The 24,945-nt window shown below is 46.4% G+C and overlaps 1 protein-coding gene across 11 annotated transcripts in view; it reads left to right on the forward strand.

Annotated features, from left to right (window-relative positions):
• Positions 1-24,945, forward strand: part of Adarb1 (adenosine deaminase RNA specific B1) — a 129,660-nt gene that overhangs the window by 63,142 nt on the left and 41,573 nt on the right. For 8 of the 11 annotated variants that reach the window (XR_013046906.1, XM_076558560.1, XM_076558559.1 and 5 more), the window contains one exon: positions 23,556-23,630. The exons of 1 other annotated variant lie outside the window; for it this stretch is intronic. Coding sequence is in view for 7 of the 10 variants with exons in the window: in XM_076558560.1 (XP_076414675.1) it covers positions 23,603-23,630 (28 nt within the window). In the remaining 3 variants the exon portion in view is untranslated. Of the gene's footprint in view, positions 1-20,452; positions 20,969-23,555; positions 23,631-24,945 lie in introns of those variants that run through there. 2 more of the 11 variants (XM_076558554.1, XM_076558553.1) reach the window with 2 other exon arrangements.

Raw genomic sequence — 24,945 nt, forward strand, 5'->3', positions numbered from 1 at the left:
TGCACATAAATAAATAATTGTAATTTGTTTTAAAGAAACTGGGAGCTGGTTAGATGGCTCAGTGGTAAAGAGCTATGGCTGATCTTCCAGAGGACTTGAGTTCAATTCCCAGCACTCACATGGTGGCTTATATCTATGAACTCCAGTTCCAGGGCATCCAATGTCCTCTTTGGCCTCAATAGGCACTAGGCTCACACATGGTGCATAGACATATATGCAGACAAGATACCCATACATGCAAAAATAAATTTAAAAAGAAACCGTGAGTGTGAATAAAGGATTTCTCTGAGTTCTGGGAACCTCTCTGAGTAAGGAGGGGTTGTGAGAACTCTGACTGGGAACTGGCCTGTCAGAAGTTCCAGAGGCCTGGACTTGACTGAAATGAGGCTGTCCTGGGGACAGAACCCTCAGCCATTGGAACTGACATACTTCATGTAGACAGTGAGAGGGCCGCACTGGCTGCTCAAGAGCTGGTTACTTGCTTACTAGTGGGAAGAAACCATCCTTTTGGCACAGGAATAAACTTGGTTGTGAGAGTTCCACAAGAGAATGGTGCATTTTCTTCTAGCCTTATTAATTCACCCTCGTTTGCAGGAGGCCTTCATGTACCACAGCGGATCGGAAGAGCTGTGAAGGACGGAAAATCCATTGCTGTCTGTACTGCTGCTTTATGGGGAGCTGGGATAGCTGGTTTCCCAGAAGTCCCTGTCATCCCAGAGTTTTAAAGTCACCTATTTGCCATTCTTTCTGTAACTAGGAGCAAACACAAGCCACATCCTTACCAGGCTTCCCATGATGGAACCATACTATCTCCTTAAACTTCCTGTGTCTACCAGCCACCTGAGTAAAAACCTGGACCTGTGCCTGTTGCTCCTGGGACCCACTGTGGGACTATGAGTACCATGGGGCACCACCCATTCCAGGCAGAGACAGCGGCAGGTCATCTCATGAGAGACTCAGGAACTGAATAAAAATAACAGCCAGTGGAGGCAGAGAAAAGAATAGGTCATTCTGGGAACCCTGGGATATCAGAGGAAAGAGCAAACTGACTAACCTGGAGCAGGTAGTTCCTAATGAGAAAGACTGGAAGAGGCAGGCTCACTGCAGCCACCAGACAGTGGGGGGGGGGGGCTCCAGGAAAGGAAGACAGGGAACCAGAAAGGCCTTCTGGACCTAATGAGTTGTTGGCCACAGCTCTGAGTTTATTAAACACACTGGAAAATGTAATAGGTGATGGAAGCCAGTGGCAGGTGTGGCATGACCCCGGGGGGAGGCGGGGGGATGGAGGGGCCTAAGCTCTGTAGGCCTTCATGGGTGACCAAATGGAAACTGCTCCCCCATGCTGTCTCATGGCACTCAGTGATAGAGTTAGAATGGAGCTGAACACTACCCTAAGGATCCAGGTACCCACAACTCCTCTCCAAGCCCCATTATAGCATGGAATCATATAGCAAGGGCAGTTGCTGACCCATGGCAAGTTCCACAGAGGCCCTTTTATATAGGACTGGAGCCAGGAGGGGTGCAGTCCTCCCACCCCATGTTGAAAAGGAGCTGAGGCTAACCTCCTTGACCTGCCTACAGATGGACTGCTGAACAGCCTTGCCACCTTCTCTATGGAAATGCTGCTGTGGTTCCTGTTGCCAGGCTCTGCTTTCTATCATGCTATATCCCCTGATGATACATAGACAGGCTCTGTAGTCTGTGACTGTGATCTCAAAAATGCACAGGGACCCTCTGAAATGTATTGTCCTAAATGCTCTTTCCTTAGAGGGCCTGAGCTGAGAAAATAGCACACTCCCTGGATTCAGGGAAGAAATATGGAGTTGCTACTTTTGAGTACACTGTTGGTTTTTGGTAGTTGTCACTCTAGGAGTTGGTTCTAAAGAGTTCCTTTCTACACCCCGTGTCCATTCATTCATTTACCATCAAGTGTGCCTGCCCTGTGGATGGGCCTGATTGCAGGCAGAGTTGGGTAGGACCATGGGGCCTACCTGGGAACAGAGAGCCCTGGGCCACCACAGACTGCTGCTCTGCAAGGAGGGATGCGACCATGGTGTGGCCTCTGATTGGGAGCCAGTGCTACCTAGAAGGAGGCATGTAGGGCACAGGTCACCCTGGATTCTGTCCTTGGGACCTTTTGACAGGTGGCAAGGCTACTCTGTGCTGAAGAGGAAGGGGGTGCAGCCTTATCTGTGGCTGGGTGCCGTATTTGTAGTTGTGGAATGATTGAGGCAGTGATCTGAGATTATTTTCATTTTAAAAGTTTATAAGTTGTCTGAGTACAATTTGTTTTTAAAGAACACTAAGTTTCTAAGTGGTTGGATTCACAGTCTGTCCGTTAGGGCTCTTAAGCTTTCAAGATTGTCCATGGAGGTGTAGTGAGGATGTCAAGATTCTGCTTCTAGTGTAGTTGGGCAGTAGCAGGCTCTTGGAAGCTGGCTGTCATTTCCTCTTCACTAAATAGCTGCAGTACCCTTGGGGCTGGAATGTGAAGGGGTCTACAGATTTAGGAGAGTCTGAACGTACTGATTGGTTCCAGCAGAGTCCATGGGCAGGGGGAGATCATCAGTGTGTCTTTACCACATTGCTGCATGGCACTGAAAAACTTTCTCCTGAGAAACAACCGACAAAACTTGGAATACTGAAGGCCCTGGATGACTCTTTCACCAGGGAGATGCCCACTGCGACCATTGCACCCCTTTTCTTGGTGTCCAGCCTGAAGCAAACTTTATGTGGTCTTTCTGTGACTCCCTAGAGTTGTCAGGCTTTTGTGGCCAGTGATGGTCAAGGCCCCTGGACCACACAGAGAAAGAGTGACTGTACAAAGAACAAGGTCAGGGCCAGGTGCAGAGTGGAGCAGAGCCTCTCAAGTATGCGTGCCTTCTGGTGGTCTTAAGCAGAGATGCGAGCCGTAGGACAGAGTTGGCAAGGCTTTGCCAGCAACATGAAGTGGAACCCAGTGCAGGAGTCTGAGCTGGCACTTAACAGTCAGGTTGTAGGAGGTGGACACCTAGGTAGGAGCAGCATGAAGTAAGAAGGGCACCAGGCAACCTAGAAGCCAGACAGCATGGGCCAGGGCAGGGGCTGTGTAAGTGCACCTGGTAGGACACAAGTCTAAGGAGATTTCAAAAGATTTTTGAACTATTCCCAAAAAATGTGCCGCCAAGGGAGAGACGCCTTCCTCTTGTCCTCTGCAGTCAACCTCTGTCCTAATAGATATCCTGGCTCATCCTGGCCTCAGCATACCCTGTCTGAAGGAAATGTCCATAATATCCAGCATGTGTAGCACCCAGACCGGGTCCAAGTTTCCGCTCCAAACGGCACCCACTTGGTGTCATCTGGCCGAGCCTCAGAGCTGCTCTCGTGAGTGGTCTCTTCTGGACAGCAGGTGGTGCTGTAGGATCACTGCTGGAGAGCAGTGCGCCAAGCAGAGCTGTTTGTGAGTCAGTGCCAGGGGCATAGCAAGTAGACTTGAGTTACACTCCCTCTATTTCAACATGAAAAGTATAAACTTGCTACCCTAAAGAAGGGGGGGTGTGTTGCTGCTGCTTCTTGTTTCAGGAATTGTGGTGTATTAAAGGGTAAACTCAGAGCAAGTGTGTTGTTGCTGTATGTAGTTGGACAGTGTTGTTACGTGTAGAGCCTGAGTCCCAAGGTTGGCACGCTGCTTGTGACTGCACCTCAGCTAGTGTAGGGCCTCAGCAGCTGCTGGGCCTACATCGGCTATGCCCCTAGTGCCGCATCGGCCCTGACAGCTTGGGAACCACTGAAGCTGAGGCATACCTGCCAGTACTGAGCACTCCCAGGTAAGCCCAGGATTTGTCCCGGGGCTGCCTTCTGTGATTAACAGATGAAGATTCAAGGAAGTAAATAAGTGAGCTCTTGTGTATGAGCCTGGCCCATTGGAAGTGGAGGAGCCTTTGGTTAGAGTACTAGCTCTAGCATGTGCTGTAACCATGGTGATGCAATCACTGCTATAGATTGTAGACTGTACAACTCCTTAAACAAGCATGGCATGAATGGCTGCAAAGCATTTGATGGATGTCTGGTTTCTCTTCTACAGCCATTCCAAAGCCTCCTTACTGAAATTTGGTGATATTTAAATGAGCTGGTACATGTATAGGGACTGATAGTATGGGTGGGGGCCATTAAGACACTCACAGTTCCCTGAGGAACTCCCTGCTCTGCCTCCACCTCACCTCTTCATCCTTCCTCCCATCTAGCCTCCCACAGTGCTTCTTCAGGCCCTGCCTGGCCCTTGCTCATCTAGGCCAGTCTGTGCTTGTAATCCAGCGCACCTTGGTAGGTGAATGCCAACCCCTTATCTCCAGTGTTGACTCTCCTCTTGATTTCCAGACTGAGACCCTGCCTAGCTGTGTCCTCCTGTGGGTCTACAGACACCCAGATCCTACTCCTTTGCCCTGTGGTCTCCCTCTCTATTCTCCTTTGCACTTCTCTTGGATCCCACACTCCTATCCAGGAAGCCCTTGGCTGTCCTTCTGAACATCATGGGATGCTTGCTTCCCGCATCTTAAACTGCTGTCCCTGAGTCGTGACTTAGGTCCCTGCATTAAGCCTTACCCCTGACTGCTCCCTCTCAGCCTCCAGCATTCCTAAAACAAGGTCAGAACCAGATGAAAACTCTTGGTGACAGTCCCATGTCAGTCCCCTCTATAGAGTGGCTGCCACTTTGCCTAGGAAGTCCCACATGCTGAGCCCACGGGCCCCTTCCTTCATCTCTGGTTAGCTGCTTGGCAGTTAGGCTGGTGCCTGGTTGCCCCTGGGCATTGCCTGCGGAATATGCATGCTTGGTGCTCATGGCCAACTCCCTCACCAGCCTGAGGTTCATTTTCCTACTGTCTTGTCAGAGTTGAGAAGCCTTACCCCATGCTGACCACTCCAGGCATCTCTCTACTACCCACAGGGCATGCTGTGTCATTTGTCAGATGTTCCCTGTGCGTCCTTCTTGTCCTTGTTTGAACATAGGTTTCAGGAAAGTAGCCATGTGTTTTTGTCTCCTGTTGTTTCTGGAGCACCGAGGACATCCTGTGCTTAGTAGAATCCAATAAATATGAGTTAGATAAGGGGAGTGTTTCTCTGATTTTCTTACTAGCAAATACCTCTGAGGTATTTCAATATTATATTGGAGAGGGGCTAGAGAAATGGTGGAGTGGTTACAGAGGACCCAGTGCTGTCCCCAGCATCTATATGGGTGGCTCACAACCATCCAGATCCAGGGTATTTCATATCTCCCTTTGATCCCCAGGGGCACCAGGCATACACACACACACACACACACACACACACACACACACACACACACACACACACACACACCAAATTTAAACATTTTTTCAAATATTATATTGAAGAATGTTACATTTTCTCACATGTTGGTTTTATGTAAATATCCAATGATATTTACTGACTCAGAGTTTATAACTCAATAAACTTCCCCCTTTATTCTTTTGTTTTGTTTTTGTTTTTTTGAGACAAGTTTTCTCTGTGTAGTCCTGGCTATCCTGGAACTTGCTCTGTAGACCAAGCTGGCCTCAAATTCATAGAGATCTGCCTGCTTCTGCCTCCCAAGTGCTGATATTACAGGCATGTGCCAGCACACCTGGCTTGAAGTGTTTTTTAATTTACACCCGGCCTGTGATTGTCAGGGAAGCTACTTCTGGCTCACTAGATTACTACATTCTGCAGCAGTTTTTATTTTTTTATTTTTTTATTTTCATGAATCAGACTACTGTTTTAATGTTCCTCTTAACTAATCCTAAAGATAGAAGAAATTGGAAGGCAAAAAAAGAAGAAAATGGTTTGTACAGAGTTAGGACATGTATTCTACTCTGGAGACTATGGGATGACTCCGTGTTAATTAACATGTGCTAACCACACCAGTGCCACCAGAGCTCTCATTCCGTGCGCCTTGTTAAAGTGCTAGAGTCAGAAATCACACCAACTCTCAAGAAGGCCTAAGATACGCCAGCTGTGGACGGGGAGATTGCGCACTGGTTTGTACTATCTGATGAGATCCAAATGGCTGCTGTGAAGACGAGTGCACACGGCACCGGTTTTGCCCACCATTGCCTGGATGTCAAGCCTCTCTTGTTGAATACAGCAAGTGACTCCATATAACTAAGTGGGGCCCAAGAGCCTTTCCAGTTCCTTATTACAGTAACCGAGGGACGCTTACTTTCCGTTTAAGAGATTGTCTTCTCTGTGGTTTGGTGTTCATCCTCACAGTTGCTCTTGACTCCGTGGTGAGAGCTGTACACCTGATCTTGACTGTGGCTTTGGATGTCCAGTGGATATCCAAACACAGGCAAGTGGCCACAGCTAGGACTTTTGTCCCGGTGACTCGAGAGAAGAAACTATAAGGCCTGCCACCTAAGTTGGAGATCGTGTGACCAGATGTTTTTCAAAACAGGTCATCTGCTCCCAAGGTCAAGTATCCTGGAGGCACAGTAAAAAACACAGCAGCAGCAGAAGAGGAGTCCCCCAACTCCAGCTCAGGAGCCTCTGAGCTGTGGCCAGCAATCTTCCTAGCATCATTCCACAGGCTCATTCCTTAGAGCTGTGGGATAGGTCTGGACCACTCTGGTGCTGGTGTCCACGCCTATGGGATCACCTGGGCCCTCGGTGGTGCCTCTAGGATTTATACTGTCTTATTCCTGGCAGCCCCTCCCACTCTTGCCGATTGCCTGCAGGAGGCCTAGTGAGGTGGCAGGCTGGATACACAGCCCTCTTGGACTAACACTGGAGACTTGTCAGTGTTGCTACCAAAACTAATCCCTAATCTCTGAAAGGATTCCTTTGTTTCCTATACATGGGAACCTTAAAGGTGCTTCCCCCATACCTAGTCTTTGTATTTGTACACTATTAGTACCCAGAGGAGGATTGTCTTCTGTTCCCAAGTGTCCAAGCCTCCAACAGCCCCAGGGAGTGTAAACACAGTATAAAAGGCATTAAGACTGAATAATTGCTTGTAGGTATCAGGCTTGGTTCTAACTGCTCTTGCCTACTAATAACCCCTCTTTATATCTATGGAGTGTCTACCTCCAGTCATGAATTAAAAATGTTTGGGAAAATTGCATCTGGGCTGAACATGTATAGACTTTTCCTTTCTGTTTCTAAACAATAGAGTGTGACAAGTATTCATATAATATTTGCATTGTACTGGGTATGAAAAGTACTTGTGAGGCGACGTAAAGTCTGTGGGAAGATGAGTGCACAGGTCATGCAGAAACTGTGCCACTTATATCAGGGACCTGAACATCTACAGATTCTGGTATGGGGGCATGTGTCTTGGATCAATCCTCTGAAGATACTGAGATACAGTAGCCCTAGAATGATGGGTAAGAGTCCTGAGAGGTGGGAGTTTCATGGGTGGGAAGAGGCTATGCTGAAGCCAGAGCCCAGGTAAGTGAGTTCCAGGCTGGGTTCTCCTGTCGCTGACACTAAAACATGTGCTAACGTGGTTTGTGCAGGACCTAATCAGGAAAGGAAAGTGTGATAAGGAGACTCTCTGCCAACCTACCTAGGCTTGGGAGAATCAGCTCTGTGGTAACCCCTGTGGGTCTGATCCCCAGCAGTCCAGGGAGTAGGAACAGTGCCGGCTTCTGCCTGCGTGAGCTGATTCCTACAGCTCCCTCTCAGGAGCTGAGCTCTGTGTCCTCCAGTGTCTGAGCTTCCCCTGGAAGCATGCTCCTCTCCTCTGCTGCCCATCTCAGGCCTGTCCTGAGATCCTGCATCCCTTCTTCCCTGCCAGCCTTCCGTCACTCCTTTTCTCTGCTTTACAGCTATGACTGCCACCAGCCATCTCTTTTCACCCTACCCTTCTGCCATTCCACTGTAGGATATACATGTGGATTCTGTGTGGCTCTCAGGACAAGTTCTAAAGTGTTGCTTCAGCTGGAAGAGCCCTTTCAAATCAAGCCCTGCTTGTCATCCATGATACTAACTCACTGTTGTGCCACCACAGGACACCGCAGTTTCAGCCTCACCTTCCCAAGGGCTCTTGGTTCTTGCCTTTCTTAGCAGATACTTCCAGCCTCCCCTCATCTTATAGGTGTCTTCTGAGGCCTTCCTGCCTGCTATGTTGAGAGCGTGGATCATGCATAAGCTAAGACTCCGCCATGCATGTTTATGAGCTGTACTTATCTGCCAGCATCAGAGGTATCTCCAGGACAGCTGCTTCCTCCCTGGGCCTATTGTCTGTAGCACCCATCCCTGGCCTGGGCCTGATGTAGCAGGGTGGAGACTTGAGATAAGAGTACAGTGAGACCACATATCTTGCCTAGATTTTTAAAACACTTCAATCAATGTACTACTGATACAGTATTTCTGTTCTCTGATAAATACGCCTTCAGAATGGAAAGAACATGTGGAAAAATGGATTTTTGTCACTGAAAGTTGGCAAAGTAACAGACATGCTGAATGGAGTTGTAACCACATGTGTCTGGGTATTCTGTGGTAAGCTCACTCATGCTAGAATGAATAGCGGATCAAGATAGGAAGTTCTGTTGATAGTAGTAACCTAAAGAAGTATTAGCAGCTGGCCATAGCCTACTTACAGATTTTAAGAAAATTTTAAAAGATAAAAACAAAACAAAAAAAGTGCAGCAGAGACATATAGCCCTGAGACCTTACTTCTGGCCCTTTACAGAAGAAGCATGTAGAATGGATCTAAAGGATTAAAAAATAAAGTATGTAATTGAAGGTATACAAAATTTGCCCATATTTCTTGCTGACCAGAGTACTGTCCTAGGCTAGGCTGGCTCTGTGTGTTAGTCCGCTAAGCATGATGGAAAACACAAAGGGGCTAGTGTCTAATCCAGTCCTTCAGCACCCATCATCAGTGCTCATACTCTACACCATTGAGGGAACCAAGTCAGCCCTGGTCCCAAACACATGAACGAAGAGGAGAGGGGATACCTGAGAGACTGTGTGTTGAGGCGGTCTTGTCCGGGGACTTTGTTGGGCCAGCCTCACCACTCACTGTCGTGTTCATGACTTCTCTCACCTCCCTTGTTCACCTTGTCGGCATTGTGCTTTGCAGTAGCCTATTTCCCCCCTGTTCTTTTATTTCACAGACTCTCCTTTATTGGTGCTTTTATTCACAATTGTAGGAATTTTTGTTGAAACAGAACTTTGACGTTTGTTACAGGAGAGTGTTTTCCCAGAAAGGTCTGTAGCTACAGCACTTCTCTCCTTTCTACCCAGTTCTTTGTGCTGGAATTGAGGGGGGGGGAGTTTAACTGTCACATGTCACTTTCTGGGTGGTGTGTGGGGAAGTCATTGTGCGTTTGGGTCCCATTCAGCCCAGTTCTGCCTAATTCTGAGGCTTGATGAATTAGCCTGAGACAGAGGAGCAGTCAGTCACTCGTATCCTGCCGGCAGGGGTGGCTGTCGCCTCAGCCTCAGCTCTGCACATTGCAATGATCCTCCGTGTTATTGCTGAGTGACCAAGGGACGCAGAATGAGCTTGGGACTAGCAGGGACTGGCAGCCACTCATCAGTCCACATGGCATCGCCGGGCTTGGGGACTTTGACCACAGGCGCCTTCTTCAGCATCGTGGGGCGTCGGTATAAAAGGAGGCGCAAGAAGCGCTCGGAGAGGAAAGGTAATTACTCGGACATATAGGTGGAGTTTGCATGCCACACAGGAGCGTCTTCTGGGGTGGGCTGCCTTGTGGCTTAACCTTGTTGCTGCTGCTGCGTCTCTGCTTCACTGCTGATTTTAATGCCTCTCTTTGGCTGATACTTTGTGGAATTTGGTAGGGCATGCTGACAAAGGAAGCTTTGAAAATGTGTTTGTTAGTGTGAGCAGAGGTCCTTTTAGCTTCTGTCTGCAGGGTGCTTTTTGGAAAGATGTTTGTGAAGCTGTGGAAGTTTGAAGCTTTAGCATTACAAGACTTTTCTCTAGAGATGATTCATAATGACTGCCTTTTGCTGCCGCTCTTCATTAGTGCCTTTTTTGCTCTAAATTTGCTCATTTTACCGAGAGGGCAAGACTGTAGCTGTCACTGTGGAAATATTTTCCTTCTGTAGAAGCAGAGGATAAATCCCCCACAATCAGCACCTGGCTTATTTCAGTACTTAATTCCACTCAATGTTTTAAGAAATTAAAATTCATAGTTTTTTTTAAAGATTCAAAAGTTGTCTATTACTATAAAAATTACAAACTATTGGCTTTTGGAGGGAAAACCTTCCACAAAAGCTATCAACAGTTACTGTCTTTCGTGTAATTGGAAATATTAGGAAATGTCCCAGTGAAACAACGCTTCTAGCCTGAAACAGCTGTCTGTGTTGCAAGGCTCACTGCCCCTGCCTCTGCTTTCCTAGACATTGCCTCAGTGCTACCACCCCACAGGACTAGGGCATGACCTGTCACCATGGCAAGCTCTGTGGCTAGCAGTGATAATTCCTCAGGAAATCAAATGAGCTCTAGTTTTTAAAGGATGAAAAAGAAATTAATTTCAGAGCCAGCAGTTTGCCCAGTATAGTGAAGACTGGCGTACTTAATAGAATGTTGGGGGTAGGAACACATCATGGTCCCTACATGCTTGTAGGTGCTGTACCTGTGCCCTTGAGGGCACGTGATGTTTTTACTATTATGTGTGTAGAACAAAGAGAGGCTCAAAAAAGCCCATTTAATTACCCACTCACTCTCATCTTGGAAGAATCCAATCCTGCTAGCCTTTGTATCTTCAGTTAAGTTTTCAAAGGTTGGAAGTCATAGTGCCAGTCAGAAACACAAAAGCAAAACTATGGAGGCATTGGTCCAATAGCCCAGTTTAGAAATGCCACTTGTTCTGCAGACCCTCAGCACAAGCCACCTAGCTGGGAGAATGTTGGGACATCCAAGCCTTATTCTGACCTCATTCTTTGGACTCACTGCAGTCCCAGCTCAGGGCACCTCCTTAAGTCTTCTGGAGCTGTGTCCGCTGCAGGAAAAGCTCTGCTGTGAGGCTGCCTTCTTCAGGCTAGCATCTTAAAGAGCAGAGTATCACATGGTAGCAGCTCGGCCTGTACAGTATGGGACTTTGCTCCTGGCCATGCTTCTAAATAAGCTCATTGTCAGTTACTGAACAGCGTGACTGTGTGTGGTGGCACTTACTCTTGGTGGTTTATAATATGTCTTTGAAACTGACAGAAACCCCTCTAAAACAATGGAAACTGTTAAGATGGTATATCCAATTACACCAAAGTTATTTAAGATGGAAAGTGTGAGCTTCTGAAATACCTTATAGAGCATGTGTAAAGAATTCTGCTTTTGCTAAGACTGGGATAATGCATGCCTTTTAAAATTTAGTTCTGTGTTGAAACTATGGTGGCAAGCTGCTGTTGAACTGTGACAACAATACAGTTTCAGTGACTTTTCCCTCTCTCCTGCATTTCCCAAGTGGCTACTGTGCACGCCCCCCACCACCACCACCACACACACACACACAGGACAAACATTGGTTAGCTTGTGTGCAGCTTTGGAGGATCCACCAACACAACAGAAAGTCCTATGGGAAGGAAAGCTGTTTAGTCTTGGTGCTGACCAGGCAAATGATGCTGGCCAAGGCCTGAGAGGAGTCTTTGGCATAGTCAGACTGTGAGGCACATTAGAGCCTATTCAGGAGTCAGTCCCCAGCAACCATATAAGGTGACTGGTGGGGTGAGCTGAAATTCAGAAGTGCTCCTTAGCTGTGTTCACCGCCACCGCCGCCGCCGCCGCCGCCGCCGCCGCCGCCGCCGCCGCCACCACCACCACCACCACCACCTTGTATGAGTAAGGTCCCATGTCTGTGCCCAGTCCTTCTGCTTTCCCATTGAGTCTTTTGTTTGTCCCAAATGTGAGAGCATCTTTGGTCTGTTCCCACTTCTGCACATGTCTGAAGACTGTTGTCAGGTGCTTTGACCATAGGCTACCCTCCTCTGCCTTGTTTCCAGGGTGGAGAGGCAAATGGGCTTGGACATGTTGTGGAAATGAGGCTCTAGCTCAGTAGAGACATGCACTCTCTGAGTACTGTTGGAAAATAACCCTGAGACTCAGAGCAATCTTCCCTGCTCGGTGTGAAGAGGACAGCTGGTCATGGTGATCCGAAGCTTCTGTCATGAAGTTAGTCTCAGCTCTAGTCTGTGCACAGGGCTCTTTGAGAGATGAAGAAAGAACAAGGCAAGTGTTGGGATGTAGGATGAAGTGGCACTGACCCATCTGCACATCTACCCACCTGTCTAACAAGTACTCATCAGGAACTTCTGCATGCTGGCGTCAGAGGTTTGGACATTCACAGCACAGATGTAGAAACAGGACTTCAGTAGTATAGTATCAGTGCTGGTCCTGACTCTCAGGCATGGGGTTTGCTCTGAATGGACCATATGAACTTGTGTGACTGGGGAAGTGGTTTCTGTGATCTGTAGCTGCTACGCTGTTTGTACAGGTGGGAAGGACATTCCCTAGGCTCTAGTGACAGTAGAAGACACGTAATCTGTGATGTCAGCTATGAGAGGGCCTCAAGTGTAGAAAGTCGCCACTGACCCCCTTCAAACAGCACCCACTTGTGGGTAGATAGCTCAGGTTTTCTAGCACGTGCTGTGGTAGATATGGAGTATGTCTCATTACATTTATGCTGATGGCACAGGTGAGGACCTTGATGCCAGGGCAAGAGGTCCTCTCAGAGAGGACGCATTCCACGGCAGCAGCACATCCCAGTCGAGCAGCCGAAGTCCTGAATCACACTTGGAATGTTAGAGAAATTGGATCCAAGATAAATCTCAGCAATGCCAGTTCCCAGTGTAAACGTTAATATTGAAAATACAGTTTTAGAAACATTTTCAGTGGCTTTGCTCCATTTAGTTGTCCCAGTGGGAAAAAAAGCTAATTAAATATAAGCAGAATATTCTAGATTTTATACCTCTAATTTTCATACTTGCTAAGATTTTTCTGGAGATAGCTTTAACTTATTATGGGGTTTTAAACTATATATTAAGTATTTTATACTCTATTTCATCATTTGGTTTTGGTAAATGTTCTTCCTAGAGAGAATGGTCTGGATTTGATTTTCTCAATTAATTCATAGATGGAACTCTGGCTTATTACCCCATTTTGGTCATTATGTTCTTTTTTTTTTTTTTTTTGTTTTTTTTGTTTTTTCGAGACAGGGTTTCTCTGTGTAGCTTTGCGCCTTTCCTGGAGCTCACTTGGTAGCCCAGGCTGGCCTCGAACTCACAGAGATCCGCCTGGCTCTGCCTCCCGAGTGCTGGGATTAAAGGCGTGCGCCACCACGCCCGGCATGTTCTTTTTTTTTTAATATTTATTTATTTATTATGTATACGGAAGAGGGCACCAGATCTCATTACGGGTGGTTGTGAGCCACCATGTGGGTGCTGGGAATTGAACTCAGTACCTCTGGAAGAGCAGTCGGTGCTCTTAACCTCTGAGCCATCTCTCCAGCCCCGGTCATTATGTTCTTAAATATAAGCTCCATGTTACATATGTGTCTGGAAGATAGCCAAAACCAAGTTGATCTGTGACTTGAATGTATTTATTTATGGATTATTTTAATTTTCCTGAGATAAACAGCCAGACTTTAGGGATCTTCAGGTCATGTGGCAGGCATAGCCAGGCTGTGTCTGCTAACCATGGTTAGCACTGTCCAGGATTCTATCACTGTCAGTTTCCTGACTCACCAAGAACAGTCACAGACCAAGGACATGAAGAAGCATGATGGTACGCTCTGTGTTGGCCTGGCTTCTTGCTGGAATTTGTTTAGAATTGACAGGAATATGCACTGTATACAGGCCATACCACTGCTCAATGACAAGGACCCACTCAGTGTGGCCTTCACTGCCCCTATGAGGAAGGTGTGTCACTGCTCAAGCTAGGTCAGAGGGCCTGCGGGCCTTAGCAAGACTCAGCCCGACTGTTCCCCAGCATCACCACCAACTGCCCTCCTGTATAACTCAGGCTGTTATTGGTATCTGGTAGAGAGGGACCTGAGCAGAGAATTTATGTCCCTCAGCAAAGGAGAGTAAAAGTAAAAGTGGAACACACTGCTTAATCTTGACTGTGTCAAGCAACTGCCTTTCCCATTGATCCTTTCACCTTATAAACCCTTCTAGATCATGGACCTCAGTTTGCAGCCATACATTGGCAAGTATAGACTCAGTGCAAAGGAAGCAGACAGGAAGCAGACGTGACTGATGTGGTCCTCTAAGGCACCTTGGTTCTGTGAGCATAGATGTGATCAGGAATGGGGGCATGCTGATTAGATACCCACCTTTGTGTACCTTGGGAAATACTTCGATATGTGCCACCATATATTGAACCAGAGACTAAAAGCTCTGAGCACTTTGTGGGGTTTATAGGCTTTTGTCAGGGCAGGTATTGCTGATGAGGCCAGCTATCTGGGAGGATCTGGGTCACCTAGAGGAGATGCTGGCTCTGGGCTTTTGAGGCCATTAGTACCTACAGTTCCATCTTGACAACAAGCCTGTGTGTCACTTCCTGGGGAGGGAAGTCATGCGAATAGATGATTTGCTGAATAAAGAGGAACTGGTGGAACATGGGGACTCTAGTCCTCACCATGGCTACCCATACTTGCCCTGTCTGTATGGGGCCATTGACTCTGCTGCTGCCTGACAGTCTTGGTAAACTCAGCTGGTGCTCAGCCACACAGCCCCAGTTATGTGTATCTCAGCACAGTAGATGTGTATTTACCTAGCCACAGTGGCTAGTCCACAAGTGAACACATTGCTGTCCAGTTGGCACATTTCAGCAAAAATTTCAAAATAGAAATAATCGGTGGAAGTGCATGTTTTTCTCTTTTGGTAAAGAATGGTGTGTGGCCGTTTTAATGGCTAGCCAATACTAGAAACATTAAGCACCATCCAATATGCAGCTAAGCATCCCAGGAGTTCCTTGGCCCTCCTGGCACTCTATGGGTTACTTTGAGGAAATAACTGGAGCAGTCACATGACAGTGTGAAGAGTTGGGGATCACGACTGTGGCTGTGTGTGCAGGCTAGAAATGTACCTCCATATCTAGCACAGCTATTGCAAGGAGGTGGACAGAGCTGTGAAGGGCAGAGCTCAGCCCTCACTCAGCCCATCTTCACTGGGCTATGCTTCTTATGGGCTGGCAGGCATGGGTGGGTGCTGGAAGAGAGTTAAGGAGATGAAGCTGCTTCACCTATGTGGGCTTCAGCGTTGGAAGGAGGGAAACAGTCTACAAGTGATAGACCCACTGTGCCAGGAATGGGAGTAGCACCTGGATGGGTTAATGATTGACGTCTCTCTGAGCAAGTGTTTGACCTGGCCTTGTTCAGAGAGGAGGCAGGAACTCTGCAGTAATCTGGAAAAGAGTGCTGCAGATCATGATCGGGAGAAATCACATCTAGGATTCTAAGGGAACCTAGTATTTCAGAAAAACCCAGTGAAAAGAGCCAGAAGCCATTGGTGGGAGGTGCTTAAAGACCAGGTAGACAGATCCAGGATGTTAGATGATGTAGTTGATTAGAGACTGGCAAGTGGAAGCATGGTCAGGGGAGCAGGAAGAATGGTTTATTCCCACTTCTTGGGGCAGAAAGAGGGTACTTATTGAGAGTGTTCATCAAAATAGCTTTCATCCTTGCTGGAATGAACCTGGTTTGTATCCAGCTGAAACATAAGGTGCCAGCACATTCCTGGCACTGATTGTGAGTAGGGAATGATACAGCAAAATAGGTCAGGGTTGCTCAGAGTCTTCATGGCAATTGTGACTCAAGATGAATGCATTAAGTCTAGCTGAGTGCCTCTAGCCTGGGACAAGAGCACAGTTAACAGAGCCCGGGAGGAGAAGCTCAGGTGGGGCATGCAGGGATGTGTACGCCTTAGGGCTGTGCCTCTGGTTTACAAAGAGACCACCAGGACTACTACTGTGAGGACAGAGGCAGGTGGCCGAAAAAAATCTAAGCTCAACTTTGAGAAAACTGGTTGTGCAATATATGGCATGAGAAGGAAACACCCGGGTGGGCTATAGATGTTCTGCCTTAAGCATGTGCTACATGCAAGAGGTGGGACCCCTAAGATAACACAGGTCTATATACATTTGTGTTGGTACAATTTCTACCCAAGTGAGCACTTTACTCAAGGTCCCTTGGAGAGCCCAGCCCTTGCCAGGTCACTCCTTTCTCAGCATCCTCCCCTGCACTTGCCTCTGCCAGGCTTTACCCACTAATACCTGAGCACTGTGCGTGCAGTTGGCATGTGACTGACCCATCAGTGACTCTCGTGCTCCCTGTGTGTAAGTATTGCATGATACTTTGCTTTTAGTGAAGTAGAGGGAACTAGGCCCACACCCTGCAGTGTTGTTACTTCTCTTGCTATGTTTTGTATTATCTTCGCCGTTTGTCTCTATCCTTACTCGATGTAACCTGCACTGGGTCCTCCTGAGCTGATGCCTTTGGTGGTGTTCTCTGCTGCTGCCCTTAGGCTTTCTTTCCTGATCCGTGGGCTACTCTTATTAACACTCTACCTAGCGTGATGAATGCTGTGCCTGGCTGTCCCAAGTATAATTTCCCCACTTGCATTATACTGTAAAAACATGCTTGCTTAAATGCTATGTCCAGTTCTTATTTGCTGACACAACCTGACTTCTCCTCCTTCATATGTACAGACTCTGCAGGAGTTAAACAAGCATCAGGATACGTGGGTGGTTTTCTAGAAAGAAAAGTACTTCCTTGAAAATAGTATCAGTTGAATATTTTTGGAAACCTTAGTGGTGTTATTTTGCTAGGTAGTATCAAAAGCAAAATCCCAGTCATGAAGTGCTTTGCATTTTCTGACACACTTGATTAACTTGGTGAATTTTAGTTTCCTCTAGGTGGTATAAGACGTTTTTAATTTCAGGAACCACTTTAAATAATCAACTCATCATGCAGATGTTTTGTTTTGTTTTGTTGCAGTGGCTATAAAATTATCCTAGAGCTTACTGCTTGCCTATGTAAAGACTAAACACAAATATTTCAGAACTCTGGCTTCAAATGTTTGTTTCATAGCTATTTAAGATAAAACCAATAATAGTCATAAAGAACATGTAAAGGTATTCTTAAAATCTGTATTTTCTTGAGGGAAAATAGAAATTGATTAAATCCATAATAATTATTAGTGAGTTTATGTTTGCCATTTACCTTTTGTATGTGGTACATACATGTGTATATGTGCACACGCATGTAGAGTCAAGATCCATGGTGAGTGTCTTCCTCTGTTACTTTCCACTGTATTTTTTTGAGACAGGGTCACCCACTGAACCTGGAACTCATCAGTTTGGCTTGGCTAGCTTGCCGGGGAGCTCCAGGGATCTCCCTGTCTCCACTCTCCTGGCACTGAAGTTAGGACACTGTCTGCTGCACCCAGATTTTTATGTGATTGCTGGGGATCTAAACTTGAGACCTCATGCTTGCCCAGAAGAGTGTGTTCTTTACCAACAGAAGTGTTCCCTAGCTCACCTGTTTGCCAGTTATCTTCATCTATAAATGTTTTAGTATACTTAGATAACATTTTTACCAGCTCAGTGGAAAAGAGTCAGGTTCTGGTGTGTCTTTGATATAAGCAAGTCATGTAGTCATGTTCTTTCTCTTTTAGTCTAGAGTAGCTCTGTTAAAGGGGGAGAAGGAGGAAGGCCTTCAGCCTCGTCACCATGGGGAGATGAAGGCTGCCTCGGAGGTTAATGGGGATGTTAATAGAAGTCTTTGTGCTTTTGTTTTGCAGCATAAGATTCTACTAAAAGATACATAACAAGAATCATTTATCCCCACCTAATTTAAAAATAAAATATTGCCAATTTAATCACGGTATTGTTTGTTAAGTAAGAAAGGACAGTGCAGATGAATGGCCCATGTTTCAAGGGAAAGCTCATTTAGGTGTTCCTGGTTAAAGCATCATCTTTGCCAAGCATTGTTTTTGCATGTGCTATGTTTTAATGCTTGGCTTTTCATTCCATCACTCGGTCTGTGAGCTGAGGCCCTTCAGATGCAGGAGCTCTTGTATCCAGCCTGGAATGCTCCCCACAGTTTACTGCTTTAGTTCAGAGTGGCGTGGTTATTCTAAACTTGTCTTTTTCTGCACTGCCATAAGAATCACTTTGACTAGTGCTGCTAAAGAAGCAAAGTCAGATTGGTAGCCAGGGCCCCATTAATGAGTTAAATGCAGGTCTCTGCTCTTCTGATGTGGAGTCAAAAGGTCTTCACACTTGCTGCCTCTCAGTGTTAGCTTACCTCTTCCTGCCCTTGGAGGCATCTTGAAAAATGAAGCAATTATTTTGAATGTTGCTATCAAATAAAGCCCATTTCTGGAATTTTCTTCCTTTGGGATTTTTGATGGGGTTTTAATTCTTGTTCATAGTTCAGACCACAAGAGCTTCTTTTCAGGCTGTAAGAAAGAGCCACATGAAATGCTGTAAAGCGCTTTGGCATCTCACTCTGCTTTGTTTTATAACCTTTGGTGCAAAGGTTGGCATTTGTAGGTGCTGGCTTCTGCTCTGCGGGGATTTCTAGCTCTTGTTCTTACCACACAGGTCCCCCACCTGCCACCAGGCATAGCACAATTATTTTCTACTGTGAGACATTTTCCATGTTCTTTACAGAATTTCAGCGAGAGCAGGACGATCAGGCAGACTGTGCAAGCCGGGTGGTCCTCACCAGGCCACGCTCTCCTGTGCCTTAGGACCTGGCACTACAGCAGACATCTGAGTAAAGCCAGCTCCCACTCACACTGACTGTTGCTTAGTTATGTAAAGAGTGAAGTTAGACTAATTGTGTGCGTTCTGCCCATCTTGGAATTAAACTGTCCTCTGAGATAATGTAGATCCCTGTGCAGTGTGAGAACCAGTACTTATGAGGATGACGGCCTTTGTTTCTCTGGGATAAAGGCCCACAGTGCAATTGCCAGGTCATGTGGCAGTTTCATGTTTACCTACTGCACTCCTGGTTCCTTTATATTCCCTTCCGTCTCATGCCTTTTCCATCCCTGCGCTTGCCAGCAGGCACAGGTGTAGTTTCTCTAGTCCGTGGAGCACCTGAGCTGAGACGTACTCTTCATTGTACAACAGTGCTTAGTTCTCTGAAGCTACATTGTCCTCGTGGCCAGGCATGGTGGACATGTTTTCATGTGCTTGATTCCCGCCCATGTGTCGTTTGTGGCAAATGGCTTCTTTCTGACTTTTGCCCACTTTCTTATTGGATATTTGTTTTACTGTTGACCCTCTTATCGACCCTCCTTGCTGAGTACGTGGTTTTCAGTCTGTTTCTCCTAATGTGTACTTACGCGGGGCCTATAAGAGCAGTTTATTTCTAAAGTTCAGTTTATCAACTTTCCCTTTCCTGGCTTGCATTTGTACTGTCAGGTCTGACAGTTCTGCCTGGCCCTAGATTCCAAGCGTTTCTCTTAAGGTTTTCCCACAAGTCTTATGGTTCTGTGTTTTGCATGTATGTCCCTGACCCATTTTGAGATCATGTTTGGATGCAGTATGGGGCTGTGCCGAGGTCCTGTTTAGCCTCCACCTCTCCTGGTTCCCCTTTGTGTTAAAGACTGTTCTTCCGCTGGCCGCTCTTGCACCCTTGTCCAGGCTGCTCTGAGCTCTGTTCTGTCCTGCGCTCTGCTGTCTGTCCCTTGCTGACTCTGCCCTGGCTTCTCTGGATGTGCATCTACCCAAAGGGCTGAGATTGTTATGCCTTCTTCGATTTCTCTTTTCCCAGGGGTGAAGTCTGTGTTAATTTCATTTCCTGACCACTCTGCATGGCTGTCATCCATGTGTTGGCATCTGTGGACTGTCTGTTCTCACTGTTGGTGTCCTCCTGATTCTCTGGGTGAGAGGTGTTTTGTATGGTTTTTTAACTGGAACCTACCTGTTCATGTGATGTCACTAGACTCAGGATCTTGCCCCGTTCTGCTTAAGCTTACTCTTCCAAACTCTGTAAGAGGAAGGGCACGGCGCCTTACTACAAGTGGGGGGCAAGTTCCAGCACCCTGCTGGGCCTCACTGCTGCTTCCCCCCTAAGGAAGTGTCTTAGTAACAATAGGGTGACGATGGTTGTGATAAAACACCAGGACCAAAAGCAACACGGGAGGAAAGGATTTATTTCACTCACAGTTCCATATAACAGTTCATCATCAAAAGCAGAGAGGTGAGGACCTCAAACAGGGCAGGAACTTGGAGACAGGAGCTGATGCAGAGACCATGGAGAGGTGCTGCTTACTGGCTTGTTCCCCCATGGCTTGCTCAGCCTGCTTTCTTATAGTACCCAGGACCACCAGTTCAGGGGTGGCCCCACCCACAATGGGCTGGGCCCTCCCTCATCAATCACTATTTAAGAAAATGCCCTACAGACCTGCTTACAGCCCAGTCTTATGGAGGCATTTCTATATTGAAGCTCCCTCCTCTCTGACAACTCTAGCTTATGTCAAGTTGACATAAAACCAGCCAGCACAGAAGCCCTCTTGCTGCCCCTTCTAGGGGTTCCAGTGGCAGCATTAGGTGGCCTTTTGCTGGCAGGTAGCTAACAGAGTTGTCTCAGCTTAGTGGGAGTGAACTGTGACTCCCCTCTTGGGCTTGTTCCATTACACCCCTGCCTGGAACTCCAGGCTCCTTAGAGCCCTACATGGATGGGGTCGGGCTGGGCTCTTTTATGAGCTTTGGTTGAGTAGACAGCGTTGTTTTTTAGTTTTCCTTCTCACCAGAGATAGCTACTTTTATCAGGGTTTTGTTTTCTTGGTTGATTGGTTGATTTTGTTTGCTTTGTTTTGATCTCTGCCCTTTGGTTTAGACAGTTTCCAACTTCTTCCACTCCAAGTCAGGTTAATGAGGCTTAAGGAAATTTCAGAGCTTCTGGGTAACACCTTGGCTTCTAGGGCACAGCATGTATAACCTGATCTGGTTGTCTTCTTTTATTCTGAAATCTGGGGCTCTCAACTGTACATCACAGAACAGGAAGAAAAGGTAAAATATATTTTCTGCATCTTCTACACACTGTATTTTGAGCATATTCTTATTATCTTTTCTTGTCCCCTCCCATTCCCACTGATGATCATCCTCTTCTCAACTAGCTCTGTTTCTACCTTTTTTTTTTTTTTTTTTTTTTTTTTTGGTGTGTGTGACCCAAAGAGTTTCATTAGGATTGTTTACAGGAACATGAATTCCTTACCAGTGGCTATAACACTGAAGAAAATCTCTCTCCCTCAACCACCAACTGTTAACTGCCTGTAAATCCTTAGGGGAGGGGGAGACCCCCTCATGAATCCCCCATCCTGTCTTGTGCATGTAATCACAGCTGCTGTGAGTTCAAGAGTGTAACAACCATATCATGCCTGAAGCCAGCTTTCCACTCTATTCCCTACCTGACTCCAGCTCTTACTCCTTTTTCAGTAATGTTCCCTGAGCCGTGTGTGTGTGTGTGTGTGTGTGTGTGTGTGTGTGTGTGTGTGTGTGTGTGTGTGTGTGTGTGTGTGTGTTGGGGGTGATGTAGATGTTCCACCCATGACTAAGCAGTCAACAGTCATTTTTTTCTTGGTACTTGGAACAGTTATAAATCTCTGCAGTTCCACTGATCATTGCAAAAAGAAGCCTCTGTGCCCTCTGCCTGCCTTATGCCTCCTCTAAGCAAACAAGAGCTTTCTGTCAAATTTCCATTTTACCACATAGTCTGGGTTTCTCTGAGGTGTCTGTTCCCTGTCCTGTTATTTTCTGTCTTTGCAGTAGTATAGTCCAACCTCTGATCAAAACTTGTCTGAATGAACAACTACATCCCTGTTTCCTGAGTTTACCCCTTCCTTCCTAAAGGTGCCTGCCCCCTGCAGTGTTCCCTCACTTGATACCTCACCAATCCCCCTCTTTCTCTTCAAACTTTCCACGGTGGTTTGGACTGCTGAGATGGCTCAGCAAATAAAGGTGCTTGCTGCACAAGCCGGAGGACCTGAGTTCATTTCTGGATAACGGTGGGAGGAGAGAACCAGCTCTACAAAGCTGCCCTCTGACCTCCACACACACACTAAAAAACTTTACGTAGTGAGGACACTGAGTCATACAATGCAGAGCTGTATAAAATACACACCATTGCATAGTGGACCCACATGTCCACCCCTGCAGAGTCACCAGCCCAGGACTGTTTCTCTCTCTCTTCTTTCCAAACCACACTGAACTACTTTGAAGTAAGTCCTAGACATCATCATTTCATCTGTGAACACTTCAGTATGTACCTCTAACAGATAACTACTGTTTTCACACCCATGACTGTCAGCAAATGTTCCTTAGCATATTCAGCTGTCTGGACAGTACTAACATTTGCATTCCTCAATTGCAAAATCTATGTGATTCATTTTAGGTTCTTATGGTAACCAGTGCTGCTTTAAGCATAATAGATACTCAAACTATATCTTAAAATAATGAATTAATATAAAGTGATAATGCTTTATAGCTCCCTGGAAAACTTTCTTTTTAAGATTTATTTTATTTTTATTTTATATGTGAGGGTATTTTGCCTGTTGTGTATGTATGTCTATATACCATGTGCATGTAGTGCCGTGGAGACCACAGGATATGTATCATATCCCCTGGGACTGGAGTTACAGTCAGTTTGGAGCTTCCATGTGGGTACAGGGAATCAAACCTAGGCCCCCTGAATATCATTCAGTGCATGTAACCATTGAGCCATCTCTCAACCCCTTGTAAACCTTGAACAAATGATTCTATGTAGAAACTCCATCCTGCAAATGCTATATGAGATAATACGTCCTACCTAGCATATTTAATCACCATTTTCCTAAAACAAGGAATTTACTTTATTGATATTGGTAAAACAAATTTGTTTACAAAGGAATATTGGTTTCAAAATTTGCAAATCTTCTTTCTCTTATTTCCAATTTATCAGAAATATTTGGGAAGATTCAACATTGAATTTGTTGAAAATTTTCTTTAGATCTTTTCTTGGTTTCTCCTGCTAATGAAATAGCAGTTGTGTGTGGTGAAGGAATCGTGTTAGATTAAATTGCATTGGATTTAAGCTACTGTACACATTTTGCTTTCCTGTGATGTGCTGCTGGGGTACGTGGAAGTGTGGGTAAAATACTTAGGATGTCTAGTTGTGTGACATCACTTTATCACCATTCATAGACCTACTAGGGCAGAGAGAGGCTAGATGGCAAACAGCTGGAGCTTGTTGTCTGTGATCAGCCATGACACAGCTGTTGACAGCAGGCTCTTATGGGGTAGATTTACCACCTTGTCGCTGGTCCAGAACCCTTTGCTCCCTGGAGTAGACCATGAAGTTCCTGGATCCTAGCCCTAGGCTTCCTTTTTGGTGACCCCTTTCTCGTTTCCACTGTCTCTCCACATAAGGCAGCTAAGTCAGGTGTCCTGGAGTATGCTGAAGGAGATGAAAGAGACTGAAAAGATTCCTTCCCAAATGACAAGCCTGATACTTTTTATGATTTTTTTTTTAATTGCAGTGAGGTGCTGATCAGCACACAAAGAGGCCATACCTCATTTTGCTAGGATCACACACTAAACATTGTTTCTTGCTGTCTTTCAGACAGAAGTGGTCTCCGCCAGTCAAGAAACCCTCAAAAGCATTTTACCATGGATATAGAAGATGAAGAGAATATGAGTAAGATCTAGGCCTATTACATAGTGCCCAAGTAGTTCATGCCCCATTAAAACATTAGTGCTTTTGTAAATTTGATTAATAAGACCAGTTTGATGTTTCCTAAGATGTGGGCTATCAATATTCACTGTGGACATTTTCCTTACAGCCACCTAGCTAGAGTTTTCATTCCTCATTATCATCATGGGACCATCCTTTTTATTCCAGAAATATGCCTCTAGATGCCTGTCTCATAATGCTGTGTGGCTTCATGTGAAGTTGTGGTTCTTGTAATAAAGCTCTGAACTTTCACCAGTATAAACTCAAGAAAACCTTTTTGATTGACTCAGATACCTGGTCACTGGGATAAGAGTTCATAAAGCTCCCTTCAGACACAGTTGCTGCTCCTGCACTGGAGGGAAGGGAGTCCACATGATCTTAGTCTCGGAAGACTGGAATGCGATTGGTGCTAGTGTGAACCAAACCCTCCCTGGGGCTCTTGCTGCTCTCCACATGTCTTCCACAGGGCTGCGGGGATGGGGCCTCAGGCACACCGACGTTTTCCTCCCTTGCCGTTCTCTGTGAGCCACCAGTCACTGCTGCCCACCTCAGTCCCAGAGAGGAGCAGGTCTAAAGGGGAAGGTGCCTGGAAGAAGGCACTTGTCCACCTAAGGTGCTCTGTCTGTCCAAAGGAAGAACATGCAGCTGCACCGCACAACCACACTTTCCTGGGGGTGGTATGATGGTGAGAACCAGACTCAGCACGCTCTCTGTGGCTCAGCCCAGGGGCAGGGACTGTTGCTCTGCAGTTCTTGGACAACCAGAGCCTAAGAGCACTGTGTGAGGCGAGTCTGTACCCCACTGCTGTGTTGGATCTGGGGTGGGCTGCGCAGCAGACATCCTCTACCCTGAGAATGACCACTGGCTGGCACGAAGCAGCTGCCCGGTGCCATTTTGAGTAGTGTAGCTGGCATGCTTTCGCCTCTGCTGATGAGAGCTGCTTACAGCTCACTGGTCGCTTCTCCTCAGTTCTGCTCTGGAGCTGTTTTAAGCTGTGGTTTTGCTGGCAGAGCCACCCATCCGTCTCAGTGTTGTCAGGTTTTAACCTCTACATTTCAGACCGTATCGCCAGTGCTGTGCCAACCCAGTAACCCCTACCCCAGGGAATACGTAAAGGTGTCCCCAGAACTACCTGCCGGCTGGGGACTGTGGCTTGTGTCTCTAGCTGTGGCCATCGCCTTTGAGCTTTGGGTAATTTAACTAAGGAAGGGTCCTCCTGAATAATATTCCTGTAAAAAAAAACTTTCGGGTCTAGTGCCAACTTAAATGTCAGGCCTCT

Source organism: Peromyscus maniculatus, chromosome 21, assembly GCF_049852395.1.
Source record: "Peromyscus maniculatus bairdii isolate BWxNUB_F1_BW_parent chromosome 21, HU_Pman_BW_mat_3.1, whole genome shotgun sequence".
Classification (NCBI taxonomy): Eukaryota; Metazoa; Chordata; class Mammalia; order Rodentia; family Cricetidae; genus Peromyscus; species Peromyscus maniculatus.